This window comes from Dermacentor albipictus, chromosome 2 (assembly GCF_038994185.2).
Source record: "Dermacentor albipictus isolate Rhodes 1998 colony chromosome 2, USDA_Dalb.pri_finalv2, whole genome shotgun sequence".
In the NCBI taxonomy this organism is placed as follows: domain Eukaryota; kingdom Metazoa; phylum Arthropoda; class Arachnida; order Ixodida; family Ixodidae; genus Dermacentor; species Dermacentor albipictus.
Genome location: NC_091822.1, coordinates 112,948,732 through 112,969,486, shown reverse-complemented (window position 1 = coordinate 112,969,486; position 20,755 = coordinate 112,948,732). Strand labels below are relative to the sequence as shown.

At 45.8% G+C, this 20,755-nt stretch overlaps 1 protein-coding gene across 1 annotated transcript in view; it reads left to right on the top strand.

Annotated features, from left to right (window-relative positions):
• LOC139055518 (uncharacterized) overlaps positions 1–20,755 on the top strand; it is a 32,613-nt gene that overhangs the window by 1,774 nt on the left and 10,084 nt on the right. Inside the window, exons 2-6 of the mRNA XM_070533020.1 lie at positions 3,141–3,306; positions 4,202–4,284; positions 5,229–5,351; positions 14,738–14,858; positions 19,421–19,563. Of these exons, the coding sequence (XP_070389121.1) occupies positions 3,169–3,306; positions 4,202–4,284; positions 5,229–5,351; positions 14,738–14,858; positions 19,421–19,429 (474 nt within the window). The 5' untranslated portion in view covers positions 3,141–3,168 and the 3' untranslated portion in view covers positions 19,430–19,563. The remainder of the gene's footprint in view (positions 1–3,140; positions 3,307–4,201; positions 4,285–5,228; positions 5,352–14,737; positions 14,859–19,420; positions 19,564–20,755) is intronic.

The following is a 20,755-nucleotide window of genomic DNA, read 5'->3' as shown; positions in this document are numbered from 1 at the left end:
TGCCAGAAGTGCAACACAAAACATCGCACCGGTTATGTGGCGTGCAAAGAAGGCATTGTCTACGGTATACCACTGTTATGTAAACGCTTTTTAGGACACTGAGGTGCGTGCAATAATGACAGGGTGTGTGAGCATGCGAACAATGCTAAAAATAAGATAGGTGACTGGTGAGCCATTCACTACAGAGATTGCAGATGCAAACCCAGATTAGACCAGTGCAAAATATTAGCTCGAAGCAAAAATGACTTGCGTGATAATAAAAGCACATATTATTTATAAATTAGGATATAGGTTCACCAGGGAATGTAAGAGTTCGGGTGGGGAACGTAAAAAGGGGCAGCTCGTCCTTGCCGTCGTCAGGGTCATCCACGCTAAGGACGTGGTTGAAGGGAGGAACATGCTCTCATGGAGAACAAGGAGTAGAGGGTTGTTTCTAATAAGGAGGACACGTTGTTAGCTTCAAGAATCGATTCGTCATAGTGGTCTAGGAGATGAGGAAGGTCACGACCCCCACTGGCCGATCATAACGTGAGGGGTCATATGCACTGTATGCAAAAGAGGGAGCTTTCTTGAGCGGATGCACAAGTGTGTAAAGGACATGCGCTGTGTTGTAGCAAGAGCTTAAAAGGTTCAGGTTCTATAAGAAATAAAATTGCTGCAACTTTCCAGCTTGTGTATTCTATCGTTCTTTCTTGTGTGTGTGTCCTTTATGCGCAGCGTTGAACATACAAAAGGCACGATATGATGCTAATGGTAGAGATGATGATGATTTATTTGCATTCCATTTGAAACGCAGGGTTACCATACTCACAGAGCCTGATTCGAAGAGGTACACAATGTCTGCTTTTTTTATCATTGTCGTATACATCTCCTCAAGGTTCGTTGTCTTCTTCAAACCTTGCATAACTACCTTATACCGCTGTCTGTGCACCTGTTACATGGAGTTCCCCCTGCTGCAATATATGCAGCATGCAATGCAAAATGTGCACTTTTCGATGTTGCGCGGCGCGCATGTCACATCGCGTGCCTCCTCGCACGCTAAAGGTCGCGTTTATCGGGCATTTTCCCGCGGCATACTAGCAAGCGCTTAGTTAACACAGTGGCAGAGCAACTGATTTCCGGGCAGCGGGCCCGGTTTCGATCTTGGCGGAAACAGGGCATTTATTCTTCTCATTCACGGCGATAGCTGCTTGGCACACCAGACATCAGCGGCGGACTCTACATCCAGCAGAAACGGCTATTTGAATGCACCCAAACAGCATACGGTGTAAAATATTGTCTTCCTTGCAGCCGACGGCCTCTTTTCCACATGGTGTATTTCGATTTCTATCCTCTAGCCTCATTCCTGAATCACGCGACCGGGCGTTCATGTACTAAGCTTAGTGCTCGCTTACCGCATTTTCACCGCCAACTCGTCCAAGTATACTCTGTATATCATCAGCATAGACTAGATAGTGAATCACCTTCCAAATTTTACAGCGTAGGCTGTTATGGGCTCTTTCCAATAGCCGTTTCGGTTGGCGACAGTGTCCTCTGCCCCCGCCGTTGCCGTCGGTGTCCGTAGCAGCTATTACCGAAAATTAGAAAAGAAATACCCAGTTGCCACTACGATCAAACTCAGTTCCGCTTCGCTGGAATCAGCTGTAGTACCCCTCAACCACGCCAGCGCTTGCAAGCCTGCAGCGGAAAAGTGCCAAATAAACGCTTCCTAACAGCGAGGAGAGACGCGATGGGACATACGCTCCGCGTAGCGTCGATACGTGCACATTCTGCATTGCATTTTGCATAATATTTTACTGTCTAGAACTCCATGTAGGAGCTGCACAGGTAGCGGTACAAGGTAGATGGACAAGCTCTCAGGAAGAAAAAGAAATTTAAGGAGATGTGTACAAGAGTGCTAGGAAAACCTTTATTGTGTACCTAATTGAATCAAGCTGCCTCGGTGACCATGACATCGCGGCGTTTAAAAGGGGTGCCAATGAATCATCATATTCCCTTTATTATGCACCGTATACTGTGCCACTTGCCTTGCGATATGAGGTGCCAGCCAGGTTGCGTACATACGTGCACACTTTGCATTGCAGTTGCAATATAATACGTCAAATGGCATGCTCTTACGCCAGACGGCCCGCCATGTAGCAGTTGATAAGGTAACGGTAAAGAGTACATACAGATGTCTTGAGGAAGAAAAGAAGATGACACAGAAGCATAAATGTTGCTGCAATGAAAAAAAGTCATGACATACTTGAATAATTCAAGCAGGCTTTTTGACTGTTCCTCACCGTCCCATATCAAAGGAAATGTCATTATATTTTCATCAACGTCATTAGCATATATTCTGCAATTTGACACGCAATGTGACATGCGCGCTGTCAATATGCACAAACTTTGCATTACAGTTAAGTTATATTCCACTTTGTGTCCGGACTTCTAGCAGTTGCATATAGTAGTTTCATGCTGCATGTAGCTCGAGATGGTTATCTCAGGCTCTCTAGGTGGGTATTTATCAACAACCCGTTTCAATAAGGATGATAATAAACAATCAGTGTCACCATCAACGCACCGGGCCACAGATCAGAGGATGGGACATGTACGCCACCTAGTCTGGATAACAGTGTTTTCTCTTGGGTACATATGGTATGGTGCCTTCTCGTAAGGCAAGAACCAGTGCTGAAGAAGCGAATCCTAAAGCTACGCGTGCCGCTGCAATCAGGCAACATCGTGCTGAGCAGACCGCTGTGCAGAGTGCATCAAAAGCCGCAGTTCATCGGCGACGCTGGACGGACCGTTCAGATCGTTCTCGTGAAAACGACGGAAAGAGACTACGTTGCGAAGAACCTATAGTGTGTGGTGCCGAAAATTGAGCTTCTACGAAGCCGCTCCGCCAGCTTATGCTGTGAATGGGCTGCATGTGCCGCGCAGGCTTGTAGCTTTTCCTTTGTTCTACATCGCGAACACAACCCGCACACGGAGGACAAGGAAAATACAGGGAACCGCGTTGCTTCTCACGATTTATTGGAATTGTCACATCACAACACGCTTGCTTTATCACTGCGTTACCAAATGTTCGCTAAGACGTTGAAGCTGTGACACCTTAGGAATACAGACGGTGCTTTTCTATTGCTGCTGTGCCATCGCAGGATTTGCGTCCCACTTTTCTTCACCATCATGTGGTTCTACTTGCTGCCTGGTTTCGTCACGGGACCGGACACCGAAGCGTTTTTTCAGAAATTTTATGCCGAGATGGAAGAACACTGGTGGCATCTCATTGTCCAGATAAAAAATTTATTCGAACATACTGTTCATGTGAGTTTTTAACTTCTTTTTCGTCATTGCAAGTTTGAACCTAACTCAGCAACTGAAACTTAGGGTTAATGCAAAGGATACATAATTATTTGAGGGTGTGGTGAAAAATTGCGCTGTGGCGGTTCTGGCACGTATAGGCAGGAGCTGCTGCGGCGGGAATCTAGCTTTCATTCCAACCGTTCTCAACGGCGTCTTAGAGAATATTGCATAGACTGAAGTTTGTTATTCAAGAGCCACCAATAAACGCGTTATCTTTACAGTCAATCTGAAATGGATTCTCCGGTTGTGCACAAATGCATTGAATCGTTAAGGTATGTTCTTCAGATCACCAAGGGACATGTTGAAGCTCTCTGCGTGAAGCTTGTAGTTTATTATTGAGTTTGAACAACGTTGCATTGCTAGTGATTGCAGCGGTGCTGCTTCCTGAGTTTTAAGCCGCCTCTGCCTATTCCACACTTTTGAAAATTCTCCGTGTCTGGGCGTATTGAATTTCAGTCATGTACTCAGTATTGTCTGATTATGCACTGAGGTGCGCGTCACATACGACTTTCACACATTACCCAGTGCGTGGTGAGGGAAGCGTGAGAGAGCTGCCCAGCCGGCTCATACTTCATGCATTTCCGTGGTGGGAATGCGGTTTGTCGTCACATTACATCAGTGATAATCGCATTAACATTGATATTCATCCTATAATGGTTTCTGCCGAAATTTTTTCGTCTCGCGAGTCTCTAAAGCTCATGAAAATAATTACATATATGTGTACTTAAGGCTTACATGGCATTGCCGGTGTGCATATTGTGGCTCCTTCGTTTACATTGAATCATTTTGTTTATTCATTAACCAAAATATATTTTGTTTCATTAAGTAGAATATTGCGTATGTTTGTATGTTTTAGGACAAATTAGTCCATACGTGGTTCTTATCGGCGGACTTCCAACTCTTCCTGGTATCGCTTGTGACATTGCTGACTTTCAGAGGGTAAGCTGGCATACCCAAAATAGTTTTTATTCTCGTGTTTTGTTTGAAGTTTGAAGCAGCTGTTTGAATTTCTAGCTAAATGTATATTTTCAATGTTTGTTCAATAATACTATGACTGATCAGGAAGATCCTGGTGGATTCATTGACTTTTAAACCGTACTTTCTCTGTGAACATAAAAAAATAATTAAATTTTGAGGGATAGTAAATGCGAAATAATGTCGAGGATCTTAGGCTCTTTAACGTGACCTATCATACGGTACGCGAGTGTTCTTGCATTTCGCCCCTATGTAACTAGCGGCCGTCGGTGCCGCCATCGAACCGGCGACCTCGACCACAAAACAGCTAGGTCAGAGCCACTCAGATACCGCGGCTGACAGCGGCGTTGCTATGCTATTCTGTGTCTTAGCACGAGGTTGCGTGGGTGATTCGTAGCTGCGGCGGGGCCGCAATCGTCTGGGCGAAATGAGAGAAACACTCGTTTACTTTCATTTATTTGATCTTAGGAAATTACAGGTTCCCAAAATAAATTAGTCTCGATCGTCTCTTACAAGAGGGTTACTCATAGTCAACTGGGTGAATCTTGGACGTTTAATGCAACGATCGAGCATCACTATCTCACTATCTTTAAATTAGAAAAAGAAAAAAAAAGATAACACGCACTCGACTTACAGCATTCATGACAGAAGAGAACGAACACATCACTTAATGACAACGTCTTTTACGCACGGCGAACTGCACTGTCAATTATATTCTGAAGCATAACGTGAAATTGAAGTAAAATTATGGCCATGCACGCTGCCCAGTATAAATTAGTGACGGACTAAGTAGCCGCGTGCAACGATAATTCACGGAAGGTTGACGTCATCCGCTTGATCATTGACGGTAGACATTCCGCGAACCTTGTGCATCATGCAACCGGCCAAACGTCAACTTTTTTTTCCAGACGGAAGCATGCGGCTCTGGCAGCTTTAGCCATGCTTTCTCTCCTAGGCTGTGCCATCGCAACATGGACCGTGGCCAGACTGAATGTGTTACCATTCGCTATCCTTCCCTTCCCGAATTTTTCGTGAGTACTTCGACGCAATTATTTGTTATAAAATATAGAGATGACTCCTTGCCGCAGATAATTTGGAAATATTTTGAATAGTACTTATGGCATTACCTATTCTAGCCGTAATTGCATATTCGTCGTTGCTGTGAGTGTTGCGAAGCAAGGACGAATGGCTTAGGCATACGTGCAGCTCTCTTTGTAACACAATAATTAAATAAAAGCTATTACATAAATTACCTCACCGCATTCTCGCTTCACACATGGCTCCCCATTTCGCACCTGCCCTCCACGCTGCAGTAACCGTCACAGCCAATTCACAGGTCCGTTTAAAATCCTTCAAGACGCGCTCGAAGCCATATCATTCCTGAGCGAAGCGGTCTAAGAACGGGAGGCGAACGTGTTTTTATTTCACTCCTCACAAGGATTGAATGCTTTCTCGGCAAAGAGTAATTGTCGTCTCAGTTCGAGCGGGAATTCCACTGCAACGAGCCGAGGTAGGACCGCGCCTGCACACCCAACGCATCACCACAAATCTGACAGTGACTTTTGCTCGTTCCGATGCGGCCAAAGAATGCACGCATTCTTTTTTTTTTCACGCGGTTGTTGACGACGGTGCTTGCAAGTGCCCGGATGACCTGCTTGTGTGGCCGATGGGTTGCCTTCTCAAGGTGTTGCGTGGTGATGTGCTCGAAGATATACCCCAATCTACTGAGATCACTAAAGTTAGGCAAAGTGTGTAATTTCGATATCTAACTATCAGGACGCTAAGCGTTATGCACCGAGACAGCCGAACAGATCGCAAACTTTGGTTTCTCTTGTTACTCAATTGTTAAGCTATCTGAAACCTTACTGTGCAGTGATATATTGATTTTGATCAGTTCCCGTGCTAACCGCAATGTATCTAAGAAAAGGTGGCGGTACCCTAATTGCTGTTTGAGAGCTCCCTTAAATGTGTTTATACACTATATCATCGAAACTACAGGAATCGATACGCGTCTAGATATACGTCCTTTGCATAGTCAAAAACTATTATTTAAAGCTTTTTAAGTAAGTGCTAACTTCACTGTTATCATTTTTTGTGAGCTCATCACATGTATTCAATATTTCCTGATCGCGCATTTCAAGCACCGACTGCTTATTCTTGGTGATTAAACACATCTTGTATTCAATGTAGGTGCAGACAGAGAAGCCTATTCCCACTACAATTTTTCATAGGAAACAAATATTGCTTGTTGCTAGGTTTTGTAACTTTAAATCGCTTAATCAAGATAATTTAACTGACAGCTGGTGTAGTAATGTTATCTACTCTCGCTGTAAGTCTACAGAATGTAACAATGTAATACTCTAACATTTCCTATATTTGTCCTCGCAAGTTTCAGCGCCCGCTCAAGATATCCACATCTTTGTCAGCCTTACGCCGAAATGTTACGCAAGGAGTCAGTGAGTTCCTTCGCATTGCTATAAACTTTGTTGATTGTGTTGGCCTATTCAGGTGTTCCTGTACAGTTGAATTGTCTAATAAATTAGATGTAATGGTGTTTACTTAAAGCTGGGAAGCACCAGATCAACAGCAGCCTAGCAGCAGCGAACAGCCCGAGCTCTCTCGCAAATAACAGCACCGGTCGTCGTCTCCGACCTGTTAACGGAAATACGAGGCGCGTCCGCTTCATTACATTGGTCCTGGGTGTGAGCCATCCTGGCGACTCAGGGAGCAGGGACGACGGCGCCGAAATAAGGCTTCAGCCGGCTAACATGCACTGTCTCGCGACCTCGACAACGAAGGTCAGGCGCTGGTATGATGGGCTCAATGATATACTTCACAGAGGAGGAGGCATCGATGATCCGGTACGGACCATGGTACTGTGCAAGTAGTTTAGAAGAAAGGCCAGGCATGTGACAAGTAGTTTAGAAGAAAGGCCGGGCATGTGAGGTGGTACCCATAGCCATGCGAGGGAACCAGCAGAAAAGGTGGGTGTGGCCTGATGACTGTCGCGTGTTGTCTTATGACGCCCCTGATCCTCGCTGGTCAACGAACGAGCCAGCTGGCGTCAATCTTCAGCGTATCGGGCGACTTCTGATATAGTCGTGCACTCGGAAGCGTCAGGGCGGTAGGGCAGGATAGTATCCAGAGAACACGAAGGCTCACGCCAATCAGAGAGAAATAAAGGTGAGAAGCCGGGGGTGGCTTGTGTCGCGGTGTTATAAGCGAAAGTAACGAGCGGGAGTACGGTGTCGCAATTGGTGTGGTCGGATGAGTCGTACATCATCAACATGTGATCGAGTGTTCGGTTGAAGCGCTCCGTGAGACCGTTCGTTTGGGGGTGATACGCGGTCGGCTTCCGGCGAATGAGCTGGCACTATCGAAGGAGAGAGACTGTAGCGCTCCTGACAAGGAGACACGATCCTTATCGCTGAGTAGTTCTCGAGGAGCACCGTGGCGAAGGGAAAAGTTGCGAAGAAAGAACATCGCAATGTAGCGCGTGGTCGCGGCGGGAAGAGTCGTGGTCCCGGCGTAGTGTGTCAGATGATCGACACCAACAATAATCCAACGGTTTCCACATCAGCTGTATGGGAGCGGGCCATAGAGGTCGATGCCTAAGCGGTCGAACGGTCGAGCAGGGCACGGTAGCGGCTGGAGTGGGCCAGTTAGGTAGAGTGGTGGACTTTTGCTTTGTTGGCGGGCGGAGCATGGTCGAACGTACTGCTGCACGAATCGGCACATTCCGCACCAGTAATAGTGTTGACGCAACATTGTGAAGATTTTTAGGACGCTGCCGTGGGCGCTTTGAGGGTCAGCATGGAAGTATGCGCACATATCGGAGCGCATATAACGAGGGATAGCCAGAAGCCATTTCCGACCGTCAGGCACGGAGTTGCGGTGGTAGAGGGTGTTGTGTCGCTAGGTATAGTGGTCTGCTTGACGGCGTAGCGCCCTCGTTTAAGGAACGACCGATGGAGCGGAAGTAGTCGAGCAGCAGGGCAAGCGATGGATCTTTGCATTGCTCGAAGGGCATGTCAATAGTGGTCAATAGTGACGGGTCTGAGATCGGAATACTTTCCGCCAGAGCGGTATACGACACGAATGACATATACCTACAGGTGAAGCGCCCAATGGCCGAGGCGGCCCGATGGGTCTTTCAAGGAGGAGAACAACAAATGGCGTGACGCTCAGTGATGATGCTGAAAGGACGGCCGCAGAGGCAAGGACGAAACTTGCCCAATAACCAAATGATGAATAAGCATTCCTTCTCAATGGCGTAATTATTGTCAGCTTTTGTAAGGATATGGTTGGCATAAGCCACGACGTATTCTTCATTCGTGGCTCTCTGTTGGGCCAAGACTGCACTACGGACGACACCACTGGCGTCGGTATGACCTCTTTCGACGCAGTTGGGTCTTAATGGCGAAGAAGGGGGGCGAACTCAGCAGCTTGCGTAACTTGTCAAAGGCTTCATCGCATGCTGATGACCGCATGTATATTCATTTGCTTGCGGTAAGTAGCATCGTCAAGGGTGGGATAATAAAGGCGAAGTTCTTCATGAAGCGTGAAAAACAAGAGTAGAAGCCTATAAAACTTGGCTGGGCCTTCATAGGTGTGGGCTTCGAAACTCGGCAACTACGCGAAGCTTGTCGGAATCAGGAAGGATGCCGTATTTCGAGACAACGTGACCCAAAACAGTTAATTTCGGGCTGAGAAACGGCATTTCTTGCGGTTGAGCTGCAGGCCAGCTGAAGTGAGGCAGCTCAGGATGTAATGTAGAAAGGTGAGATGTGTCTGAAAATCCTTCGAGAAAACAACTATGCCATCCAGGCAACATAAACAAGTCTTCCACTAATGTCCGCTAAAAATGGTATCAATCATTCGCTCGAATGTAGTGGGAGCATTGTAAAGCCTGAAAGGCTGAACGTTAAACTCGTACAGGCCATCGGGAGTGATTAAAGCTCTCTTTGGGCGGTGAGCGTCAGCCATGGGAACCTGCCAATAGCCAGAGCGGAGATATAGAGACGAGAAGTATTCGGCACCTTGCAGACAGTCAAGGGCATCGTTGTTCCGAGGTATTGTGTAGACGTCTTTTCTTTTAATCCTATTTACGCAGCGATAATCTATACAAGACCTAATGGTGCCATCTTGTTTGCCGACTAGAACGACAGGTGGCGACCAAGGAATTTGAGAAGGCTGAACGATGCCCTGTTGCAGCATGTCATCCATTTGTTCCGTGATAACTCGGCGCTCTTCTGTGGAAACGCGATGCGCACACCGTCGCAAGGGGGCTTGGTAACCAGTGTCGATAGCAAGAGAGAGACTTGTCGTGCGACCCAAGGATGGTTCCTTGCAGTCTAATAAAGAAACGAACTCGTTCAGTAGAGTGAGAAGTTTAGTGCGATGAGATGGTGAAATGTCTGCAGCGATGGCGTTGTCGAAAAGTGCTGAAGGCGATGTTGATGAGACGAAAGTTATGGCATCCAGATGTAAATGGGTGGCGCTATCGTGAACGTCAAGGTCTTCAATACATGAGACAGCTTGCGCGACTCTTAAGGTCTCACCCCGCAATATGGTCTCTGGATACCGGTGTGGATTACAGATGGGTATCAAAGCCGAGACAGACCTAACAGAGAGGATGGCAAACGGGAAAAATAAGTCCTTGCGGTGAGCAAGCATGTCAGATGGCCTAAACGCCACAGTTGAGTCTAGCACGAGAAGTCACAAGCACAGACGTCTCCAAAGGTATATCAATATCATCAACAACGAACACTTTGCGAACACTGAGGTCGGCGCCGACCGATGGCGAGTCACATAGCGGTGAAAGGGCCACTTGCACGCGAGAACAATCGATGATGGCAATTTGACGTGACAGGAAGTCCCACCCGAGCATGCGATCAAGAGAACAGGATGGCAACACAAAAGACTCGATGAATTACGAAACGTCTTGGAGGACTACACGGGCTGTGCATACAGCTGTAGGATGAATGTGTTGCGCGCTGGCAGTGCAGAGTGCAATGCCAAATGGAGAGGTCGTGAATTTTTTCCGCTTGGGACAAAGATTTTCATGGATGACGGAAACGGCAGCCCCGGTATCGATAAGCGCTTGGCCGGACGCACCCTCGAGATGGACGTCAGTGCCATTCTGCAGTGAAAATTGAAGCCTTAGAAAGTTCGATGAGCTTGCAGTTCTTGCCTCCGGAACTGCGCTAATCAGTTTGCCTCGGCAGTAGGTGGCCGGCGACGCATAGGCGACAGCAACTGTCGACGTGGAGAAGGAGAATGGTGACTGTCTGAACGGCGGTCGCGATCGATCGGTCTGAGCCGCGAGTCAGCGGCATCTTAGCAGCGTATTTCGACGGAATTTTGTGACACGTTGGCAAACCGGTTTAATGCGTCACGCGGCGAGGACATTTTACGACGACAAAAGCGCACAACGTGACCTGCAATACCACAGGCGAAGCGAATAGGCCTGTTTCCTGGCGTGCGCCACGTGTCGGCTCGACGAAGTAGCTGGGGTGACTGTCGTTGAATGGGAGCAGAGGGATCCCGGTGCCTTGGTACTGGGACGGAATATGACGGTGGGGGTGGCCGGTCGACATCGGCAGCATAGTTGAGCGGCGGAGGTGTGACTCACGACGGGTAGCCGGCACGAGAGAGTGGTGCCATCGGATATGCGAAAAGTGGCAGGTAGTCAACATAGGAGAGCGGTGCCGTCACAGGAGCTGGCGGGTTAACGGGGGCAAGTGCGTCAGATATTTGGGCACGGATGGCTTGTTGCAGGGCTAAGGACAGTGTTAGGGCAGGCGTCTGGGTGGGAGGGAGAAGCGAAAGCGGGCGGGCCACTTCCTCGCGAATGAAATCCTGGAGCTGAAGAACGAGGAGCAGAAGGATCAGTATGGCCAGCGGCAAGTCCAATGTCCGAGACTGAATAAGCCTGTGGGCCGTTTTGGCAGGCGATGTTACGTTGGCGGTGCAATTCGATGAACCTCTCACACAGGTTGAAGAGTAGGGCAACATTGGTTGGACTCTTGGCCAGCAGCATTTGAAGCGCGTCGTTCTCAATACCCTTCAGAATAAGGTTGATCTTCCCGTCCTCCACCATCATTAATTAACCCGGCTGTAAAGATCCAAGATGTCCTCAATATAGCTGGTGAAAGTTTCGCCCGGCTGCTGTGTTCGCTGGCATAGACGCTGTTCGGCGCGTAGCTTCTGGACAGTGGGGCGGCCAAACACTTCGGTGAAATGTGTCTTGAATGTGGACCAACTTGAAATGCCAGATTCGTGATTCTTAAACAATAAATTTGTGACGTCAGCAAGGTAAAATATGACGTTATTCAGTATATACTGGTCGTCCCACTTATTGTAAGCGCTTACACGTTCGTAGGAGGACAGCCAGTCTTCGACGTCATGTTCTCCGGTCCCGCAAAAGATGGCCGGGTCCACCAAATGTAATGGTGTTTAATTAAATATGAGAAGCACCAGATCAACAGCAGCCTAGCAGCAGCGAACAGCCCTAGTTCATGATGATGATGATGTCCTTGGTGGGTTTGGCGCTTACCCACTTGCTGGGATTGGCCAAGAGTCGGGCAGACTTTGCCTATGTGTTCAGAAAATGGAGGTAAAAAATCTATAATTTTGTTACATAAATTTAGGCGAGGAAAAATCGGAAGGGTTCAGTAGACTGTCATGCTATGAAGAGGAAAAAAAATAATTATCTATAATATATAAATGAGGCAATAGAGGAGGAATGAAAATAATAATACGGTCATCAATGAAAAGTTATCTTGCAAATCACAGCACGGGTTGTCGTCGTCGTCTCCGAGCTGCTATCGGAAACATGAAGCGCGTCCGCTTCATTACAAAGACACTAATGAAGAGGTCCATCAGTTCACCGAGATCGCTCTGAATGGAATGCATGGCCATGCCTGTCCAGCACTAGCCCAAGTAATGCAAAAATCTGTGTTGCTACTGTGCATGGCTAAGAACTACGCTAAAGCGTAAAAAATGGGCCCATGGAAAAGCGAAAAATCGCAAGCCTAACAAATGAATGAATTGCCACCTTTTGCGTTCCTTCTGAAAACACCTGCATAAGCTGGATCCAATGTAATTGCACTGAGTCTTCGCCAAAAAAAAAGAGCGTCTAACCGACTGGGGGACTTTTTGAAACCCTTTCGTATGCGCTCCAGCAAACTTGGAGATCCAATCCGTCTACTAGACTCGTGTGGTGGAGAAGTGCATATCATTGATTTTTCAATGTCTATTTTTGCTCTCTATATGGACCACCATCTGACAGCACCATCCATCAACCACGCTCCTCTCTTGGGAGTTTCAATAAAAAAGTTCCCAAACACTAGGAGGGGCAGAAGAGATACCAGAATGCTGAATGTCTAACAACTTATTTTGTTTTCCGAAAACATTGCAACATATATATATATATATATATATATATATATATATATATATATATATATATATATATATTCTTTACATATTAAATTTTTCCTCTTCGACTAACACCCCATAATACGTTCTCTGCGTTCTGCGATGACACCAGATTCTGTGAATCCTGGGCTGCATCGAATGGAATCGTGTTGCACTGGTCTGAAAGCGATCCCTGTTTTGCGCGGTTTACAATGTCCATGTGCTTTAAAGACTTCCATTTACGCTCTGGCGTGTCGGTCCACTGTAATATTCACCACAGGACATAGGAATATGATACACTACGTTAAGAACGAATTCTGTAACGAAATTCTGGTGTTTGATAAGGCACCGCAGCTCGAGCCGAGATACAGGGAAGATGATATTGCACACGTTGCCTAATTTTTTCGAGGCAGAAAAAGAGCATTGACGTTTGCACGCTGCGGGGACTTTTTTTCCAAGTTAAGTGCGATTCCCTGCATGCACAGAATTACTGCACTTTTTTACGCATTTACAGCTACTTCATTTGGTTTTACGCTACAACAGACAAAAAAACACGAACAGGCCTTCAGCAACAGAGAATTCTAGAAGAGTTGGGTAACCTGCCGTAGTTAACCTTCCAGATTGCCCAAGGAAGCTGTCGATCGTCTTGTGCTCGCAGGATTTTCATCGGTAATTTAATAATTTGAACTAACAGCACGATATTTAGTAAGTTTGCCGTAGGCGGCGGTAAATGAAAGTATCTCATTTCTACGTGGGTAGTTCATCCAGAAGCAACGGCTTTAGTGCAACATTAACGCCCATGTAGCGTCAACGTCACGCAACGCCAATAGCGTAAAGTGAACAAACGTTATTACACCTTTCTCAGAAAATGCATGGGTTAATTCTAATGGTGTAACACGCGTATGCACTGTGTCCAGAACATTCGAAGGATCAGACTATCAAAGATAATGAAAAAAAATAAATGTTGAGAACACATCTAAAAACAGCTATACGCTAGTGTTAATGAACGCATCCGAAACAGATCTGTGAGTTCTTACTAATAAAACAATCAATTGTTATGGCAGAAATGGATCAACTAAGGCAAATGCCTTATTTTTGAAGGTGGGGTTTACCATCCAAATAATTGTACGTCCACGGTAAATAAAAACGACATAATTCTAAAGAGCTACTGACACTGATGCCAGACTGAGTCTGGAAATTTGAAAGGCCCTATTAATCAATACATTCATCAAGGCATTGTAGTAGTGAATTATGTGATAAGAAATAATTAAGGTCGTCGACATCAATTGAAAAGGCAAACAGGCTTTCGTTAAATCGTGAACTGACAAATTTCAGTGCTACGCCACCGTTCTTTACGAGAAACGGATCGTCCCCTGTTAAACAAATTGGGTTTTTCTGTAAAAAAAGCGCTATGATTTGTGCAAGGTACTGTTTTCAGAAATATTAAGCTTAAAATTCACGTCGACATTGAGGCTCTTCGCATCATAGGAATCTTCAAGAAAATAATTCCTTGAGTTAGACCCGCCCTTTAAAATAGATTCCAGGTTTAACTTATGACAAACATCTTGGTTTGGTTACGCCGTGCGATACATGACGTAGTAGAACTTTCGCTGTAATAAAAGAAGGAAGGCATGGATGGTTTGGCGAGGTCGCTATTTGTTCTTCGGCAGGCTATGAGGTAACTGTGGAATGATGATAACCTAAGAGCGAATCGGGTTCAGCGAATGAAACTGGAGGCATATCGACGGTTGAATTTCAGAGCTTCATACCATTAGTTTATTCATCTGAGGACGTTGCCAGAGCTCGCTGAGATCCAGAACTTTGACAAACTGGTCCGTTCCTGCATTGCACTGAGGTCTGCTCTTTATTTCGCTAAAGTTCTGCGACATTGTGCATTTCGGCAGAACTTGTTCGCTGAGATTTTTAATTTAACACTCAATTGCAACTATCTTCCCGCCGTAAGCACGTGTCATTTATTTTTTGACGTTTCTTGCAGGCGAATGATCAGCACGCTTAATGCATACTACATCCGACCTTTTTATCACGCTGTATGCTACTTTAGCGGCTGTATGACGTGTCTCATCGTAGTAGACGTCGCGGAACGCAAGATTTCCAAGGTACGTTTCTGAATTTACTTTTGGGTTCGCGATGGTTGAGCATCAAAGCTGTAACGAATGCGGAGTTCTTACCAATGATGCGAGGTGCCCGCATTTTTCTGCTGATGAGAGCGGCACAGGTAAAGCATGGAAACCTAAAGCGAATAGCTGTCTTTCGCTCTTTCGCCCGCTTTTGTGGTGGTCGTTGGCCGGTGGTGATCAAAATTTTTCATCGACGCACAATTTTGTTTGGTAATGAATAAGATAATTTACAATCTTAAATCTCGAAGGTGAGCAGACAAACTAAAGGTATCACTATAGCAACGAGTCCTGGCTCATAAATTATTTACTGCGACAGCAGGGGCTTTCTTGTCTCCCTTCAACGCGCCCGACGTTGCCCGAAACTGCTGGAATTCTGTGCAATGTCCTTCAAGCGGAAGCGTTTCCGACAGCAAAACGACAACCACGACCGAAACGACGTGGTTGTCACGTCAAGGATGATTGAACATAGATAGATAGATAGATAAACTTTATTAAAATAATAATAAAAGAAGATAACGTTGACATGACGATGACTCCCCACTAACAATGGAGTGCTGACAGTCTCAATAACAGTATCCGCGTGAAAAACGGCAAGAGTATGTGTCCGAAACATCTGATACACGCACCCGACTGGAATGCGGGAATGTATGTTCTATTGTTTCTTCTAAAGTCAATGTTGCCTTTTTTACGAAATGTCGCCTCTGTATCTGATGACACCTCGCTATCAGTGAGTGGTCTAAATTCCGGTTCCTTGAGCTGTCAGCCCATTATGCCGAGAGGAAGCGTGTTTCAAAGTCGCCTTAACGTATGAGACACCCCTGTCTGCATTTTCACATAAATAAGAACCTGCGTGTCATGCTTCAAGTGCGGATATTTTTAAATCACTGCGAAGCCAGCACGTGATTAGCTGAAGAGGAGAACTGAGGAAGATCTTCTGGCGTCTCATTTGCAGCTGACCTGCCACTCGCTATTGTATTTGCTGCCCTATGGTTCCCTAAAAACATCTACGAAGGCATTGAAAGGATTATGGCGTAACAAATGTTTATTTTAAGGACCAGAGCCTAGAGGTTTTAACTGTAGGCGAAAAAAGAAAGAAAACGAAGTTTAATCGGGAAACGGGGAACCTGAATGATGGACTACTTACGGATGAAATACTTAGTGCAAACGAAGCGAATAACATAGAAAAAGTACTTCCCGGAGACCACAAATGCACTTTGCAATGAGGGAATATGTTTAGAATGAATTTAGATAAACGCTACAGAATTAACATACCTGTTATGTAAGAGCAAAAACCGAAATAAAACACCCTCTAATCCAAACCAGACTTCCTTCTTCAAATTGAGAGGGGCCAGCCCCAGAACTTTAGCGACAATTTAAGGAACGTGGGAGGCAACCTAGAGAGACAATAGAGAAGCATCACGGCTCCGTAATTCACGCGAGTGCTGAGCAAATATGTTTGGGAGAACCGGCTATGAAATGTGCTCCATGAGACGAAAATATGTACGCTGCACGATATGAAATAAAATAAATTGGATACCAAGACGAAGTCACACAGGATGAGAAAAGAATAGAGAAAGCAGTTGTCGAGTCCTATCCATCCTTGATAGGACAAATACGCAAGTAGAAAATTATTTTGAGGGCACTTTGCAGAGCCCACCGACGCCGCAAGGAGGCGCACTTAGATCGCCGCTCTCAGCCGGATGCTCATTTGCCATTGATGCATTTGGCACGGACGATGCACAGAAGGAAACATTTGAAGCCCCCATCAATATTTCAGACATAGAGGCGCAAAATCAAGAAAGGGGCTGACAGATGGAATAGCGCACTGTAGTATAAAGTTTGTAAACAAGGATAAGGTGCCTCAGAAAGGCTGGCCAACGTTTCGATAGGAGGAGCTATTTTCGTCAAAGGCGGCTTCGTCATCGTCGGCATGTTAGATTTGAAGGGTTAGTGCAGTGACGTCACGTGCGTGTGTTTTCGCTGGCGGCTGATTTTAAAGGGAGAGACCTCAGAGGTAATGAGCGCTGTCGTCCGACGTCTGTGAGCTTCGTTCCCAAGACGAGGGGACAAAAGCGGGAGAGGGGGAATGCGGGGAGAAAAGAAATAAAAGAAAACATCTTTTTTTCCTCTGCTTTTCATGATTTTCTTTTTTCAATCGAAGCAAAGATTCGTTTTTATGCTGACCGCGTTGCCGACATTCTACACTTACTAGGAAAATATCCAACGGGTTGTTCAAGTCAAGAAATAATCTTGTACAGAGACCGGTAGTGCAATAAACTGGAAGGAATGCTTAGGGTCCTGGCAAGGAAGCTGGGGAATGTCTCCGGAAACCTTTCAAAATATTCAGTGGACTGTTGGATCCGCAAAATACTTGGGCGTCTCACTGGCGCACCGTCGAAACACACACACACACACGAGCTTTTGGAAGCTGAGCGCGTGCCCGAGCAAACGCGAAAGTGGGGCGGACACAACCCATCCATGTTTGCTCACGCAACAACATGTAATGCTTTGCTGTAAATTTATTTTACCTTCTGCAAGTACTGTGCGTGTCACAAGTAAATGCGCAAACGGCACGCAGAATTTTTTGCAGAGTATGTGCGAGGTTCGACTTCGTAACGGAGAAGTCAAAACAATTTCTTTCGTTCAGTCATAAGGGTCGGATCAGGTTTATGCCACTTATTGCTAAAGCAGATGGTAACTATATTTGTTTTTGTGAAAGATCAGGGCAAAGAGTTCTTGAGAACACTTGTTCAAACAAGTCTGTGCGATGTGCGACCGCATTATGCCATTTATGCAAACGCCATGAGTCCACCAAGTATGCATGGTTTTTTCATGAAGTTGTTGCTTCTGTCAGTATCTTGTACGTACAACTTTCTTTAGAATATTTGAGTGAATTTTAGAATATTTGAGTGGTGAATAGACACACAAAGTTTCTAAATTAATAGCTCTGCGTCAAGAACAGATATCGTAGTTCAGTAAACAGCATTCGCTATATCATTCAAAGCGGACAAATTCGATATGTAGATTTATATCTTGCGGGAATTTATTACGTTGTTTACAGGGACTCTGCAAAAGCGGGATTTTCCTATTACCAATTTTTTGTAGATTCGTGTGCAACACATGGATTTTTTCCTCTTTAGATGCACTATCAGATGCAATATAAAGAATTGTGATATCCTGTTTCCTTGCTGAGGTGGAGAAGTGTATGCATGATAGCTTCATTTCCTGAAAATGTTCGATTTTTGTAAAGTTTTAATAAGAATTTGATGACCTAAATAAAGAATTGGAAACCAACAGTCACCAGATTTTAATTTTTAATTGAAATGCAGCAAACCTCGTCAAATCTGGTGCAGTGGTTGCCAAAAAAAAAAACGAGCGCTCCTTTTACATGTATTTAGATGGGAGCTCCGGAGCTAAAGCTTCCTCTTAGGAGTGGAACGCGATAGCATTCAAGGATCCGTGACTGCTTCTACCGCTTCCCAGCAACTGCACCTTATGCAACCGTAATGTTTACCGGGAAACGATGTCGGCGAACGCTGTGCCCGAAGGCTAGCTTTTCCGTAGAAACCTGACCCCAGGCGTAGGCCTCGAATGCGCGGAGACGGGCGCCATCTGGATTGTGTTGTTGCAAGGAACGAAGCTTGGCGCCTCCCTCAATGAATGGGAAAAATGCTAGATAAGGGGTTCATGTTTGACTTTTCGTTAACAAAGATATGTTTTATCGTGTATTCCATTACAATCCGACGCTTTCTTGTCTGTTGTCTGAGCGTAAGTTATAGTTTACGATTTTTTGTAGGTATTTTACTTGCAGAAATTCAATTGGATCAGTAACGTCCTTGCGCTATGCAGGAGGCTTGTGTGACTGGGTATTCGTGATTCGGAGCGATATATTTTTTTTTTTTTGCTGAAGGACGGTTCACTCTGAACGGGGCAGATCGACGGCTGATTTTCACCGACACGGGGCCATTCACGCTGTTGCGTTAATATCGCGCAGGAGGTTAGTGCGTACTCAAGTTGGCGGTGGTAACTTGAGGACGCACTAATTGCACTAATTGGACGACCAGCTCGACGCGCGTCGGTGGCGCGTCGGAATTTCGTCCTGCAACGATTCGCGCGCTGCTTAGTGCGCGGCTGTTATCTACGGCTGAGTTTTCCAACCCTTTTAATACATTTCAGACTCTTCAGCTGGCTGGCTGGTGTGCATCGGTTTGTTGTGTGCTATTCTGCGTTTATGTGAAGTTTATCTGGTACTCGAGCCACAGTCCCACGTCGGAAGGCACGGATCTGTTTCTGGCATTCTTCGACAGGATACTGTGGTCTTTCTTTCTCGCCTGGACCGTACTAATGTGTGCTGCGGGCCGCGGAGGTAAGGTTGCCCTGGTGTCTATTTGTTATTTATTAGAAGAAACTAGCGCCAGCGAGAAACAGCATGGTGATGGCAAGTGCTGCATAGATGTCATCTCTTTTTAAAGCCAGCTACATTTCTTGGTTCGCATTTTGTACACATGCCCAAAACTGAAACAAACCCTGCTTCTCTTTAGGAACTCTGAACAAGTTCTTGTCCTGGAAAGCATTTTTCCCATTGAGCAGGCTTTCGTACGGCGTGTACCTCATCCACTGGCTGTTTCTCGAACTCATGATGCACTCATCCAGAGAACGAGTCTACTTTTCGGCATTTAATCAGGTAGGTTGCGCTTCGTAAATTTAGTGTTTTGCTTCATTATTTAATAGTTCTGCGGAAACTCGCAAGGTGGAGGGAACTAATTAATAAAGGGAGAATGAGCCATCCACGATTAGGTGGGTGTGTCATTTTCCTTTTATTAAACTGCTTCTTTATAGAACAATGCTGCGCTACATTGATAGTAGTGAAGCTGTCATTTCAGTTTACCTTCAAAAATTGTCAACTAAGTCATCATAGACATAGTTCCTCACAATGTAAGCAATCATTGCAAGCCGCCTTCAAGAAATACGACTTTCTGTACGGCTGTATCCCCTTTAAAATTTTTCAGTCTCTCAGAAACATCGCTGAAATGGATGTGATTCTCTGTACGTAAAGAACCACGTTTTAGCACCAAATGTTTTCATCATTGGCTCACTTTATTGCACATGCCAGACATACTAGGCAACTAGCGGATGGCCGACGGAATATACAGTCGACAAGACATATATCGCCATGAGCACGCAGGCTCTGTGAAAAGCGACTATGGTAAAACTGTTGCACTTTTTCTATAAACTTTTTTCAGCGCTACACGAGGCTGGCTACTGCTCGAAAGCAATTAGAAAGAAAAGGCGGCAGCGAAAAGGCTCGGCGCAGCTGCGGAACACCTGTGGCTCAGAGCTACTAGTGGCACATGCGTAGTAGAGACTAGGGATTGAGAGACAGAGAAATATCCATGGCAATGCACGCGTTGTGACGTCATGTGCCTCCTCGGAGCACCGCCACGGCGAAATCGCTAGTTCGCGACCACTAACGTTCTCGCATTAAAATTGGTAGTGGCTTAGCTTGGATATGCCAGGATATACGTAGCGAAAGCTAAGGCATAGCATATTTAGCCTTGGTTTATCTTAATTGCAAGTCCAGGTTAGTCTGTATGTCTTGCTATGTTGCGGCGCTTAGCCAGTCGTGCGGCGCGCTGTTCGTCTGTTTCCTGTGCGATTCATTTCCTCTTCATCTTGTTCCGATATCGATTTCAGGCCTCCTCCTGTTTATCAGAATTGTCGCCGTCCATACTGCCGCCTCAACTGTGGTAGCGGCGTACGCGAGCTCTCCTTCTCAATCCTCCGACATGTTATCAGGCATGCGCCGCAGCTGGCGAAGCGAGCGGAGGCGAGCGCAACGCCGAGGAACTCGTGTGACGTCATACCAAACGCCGTCT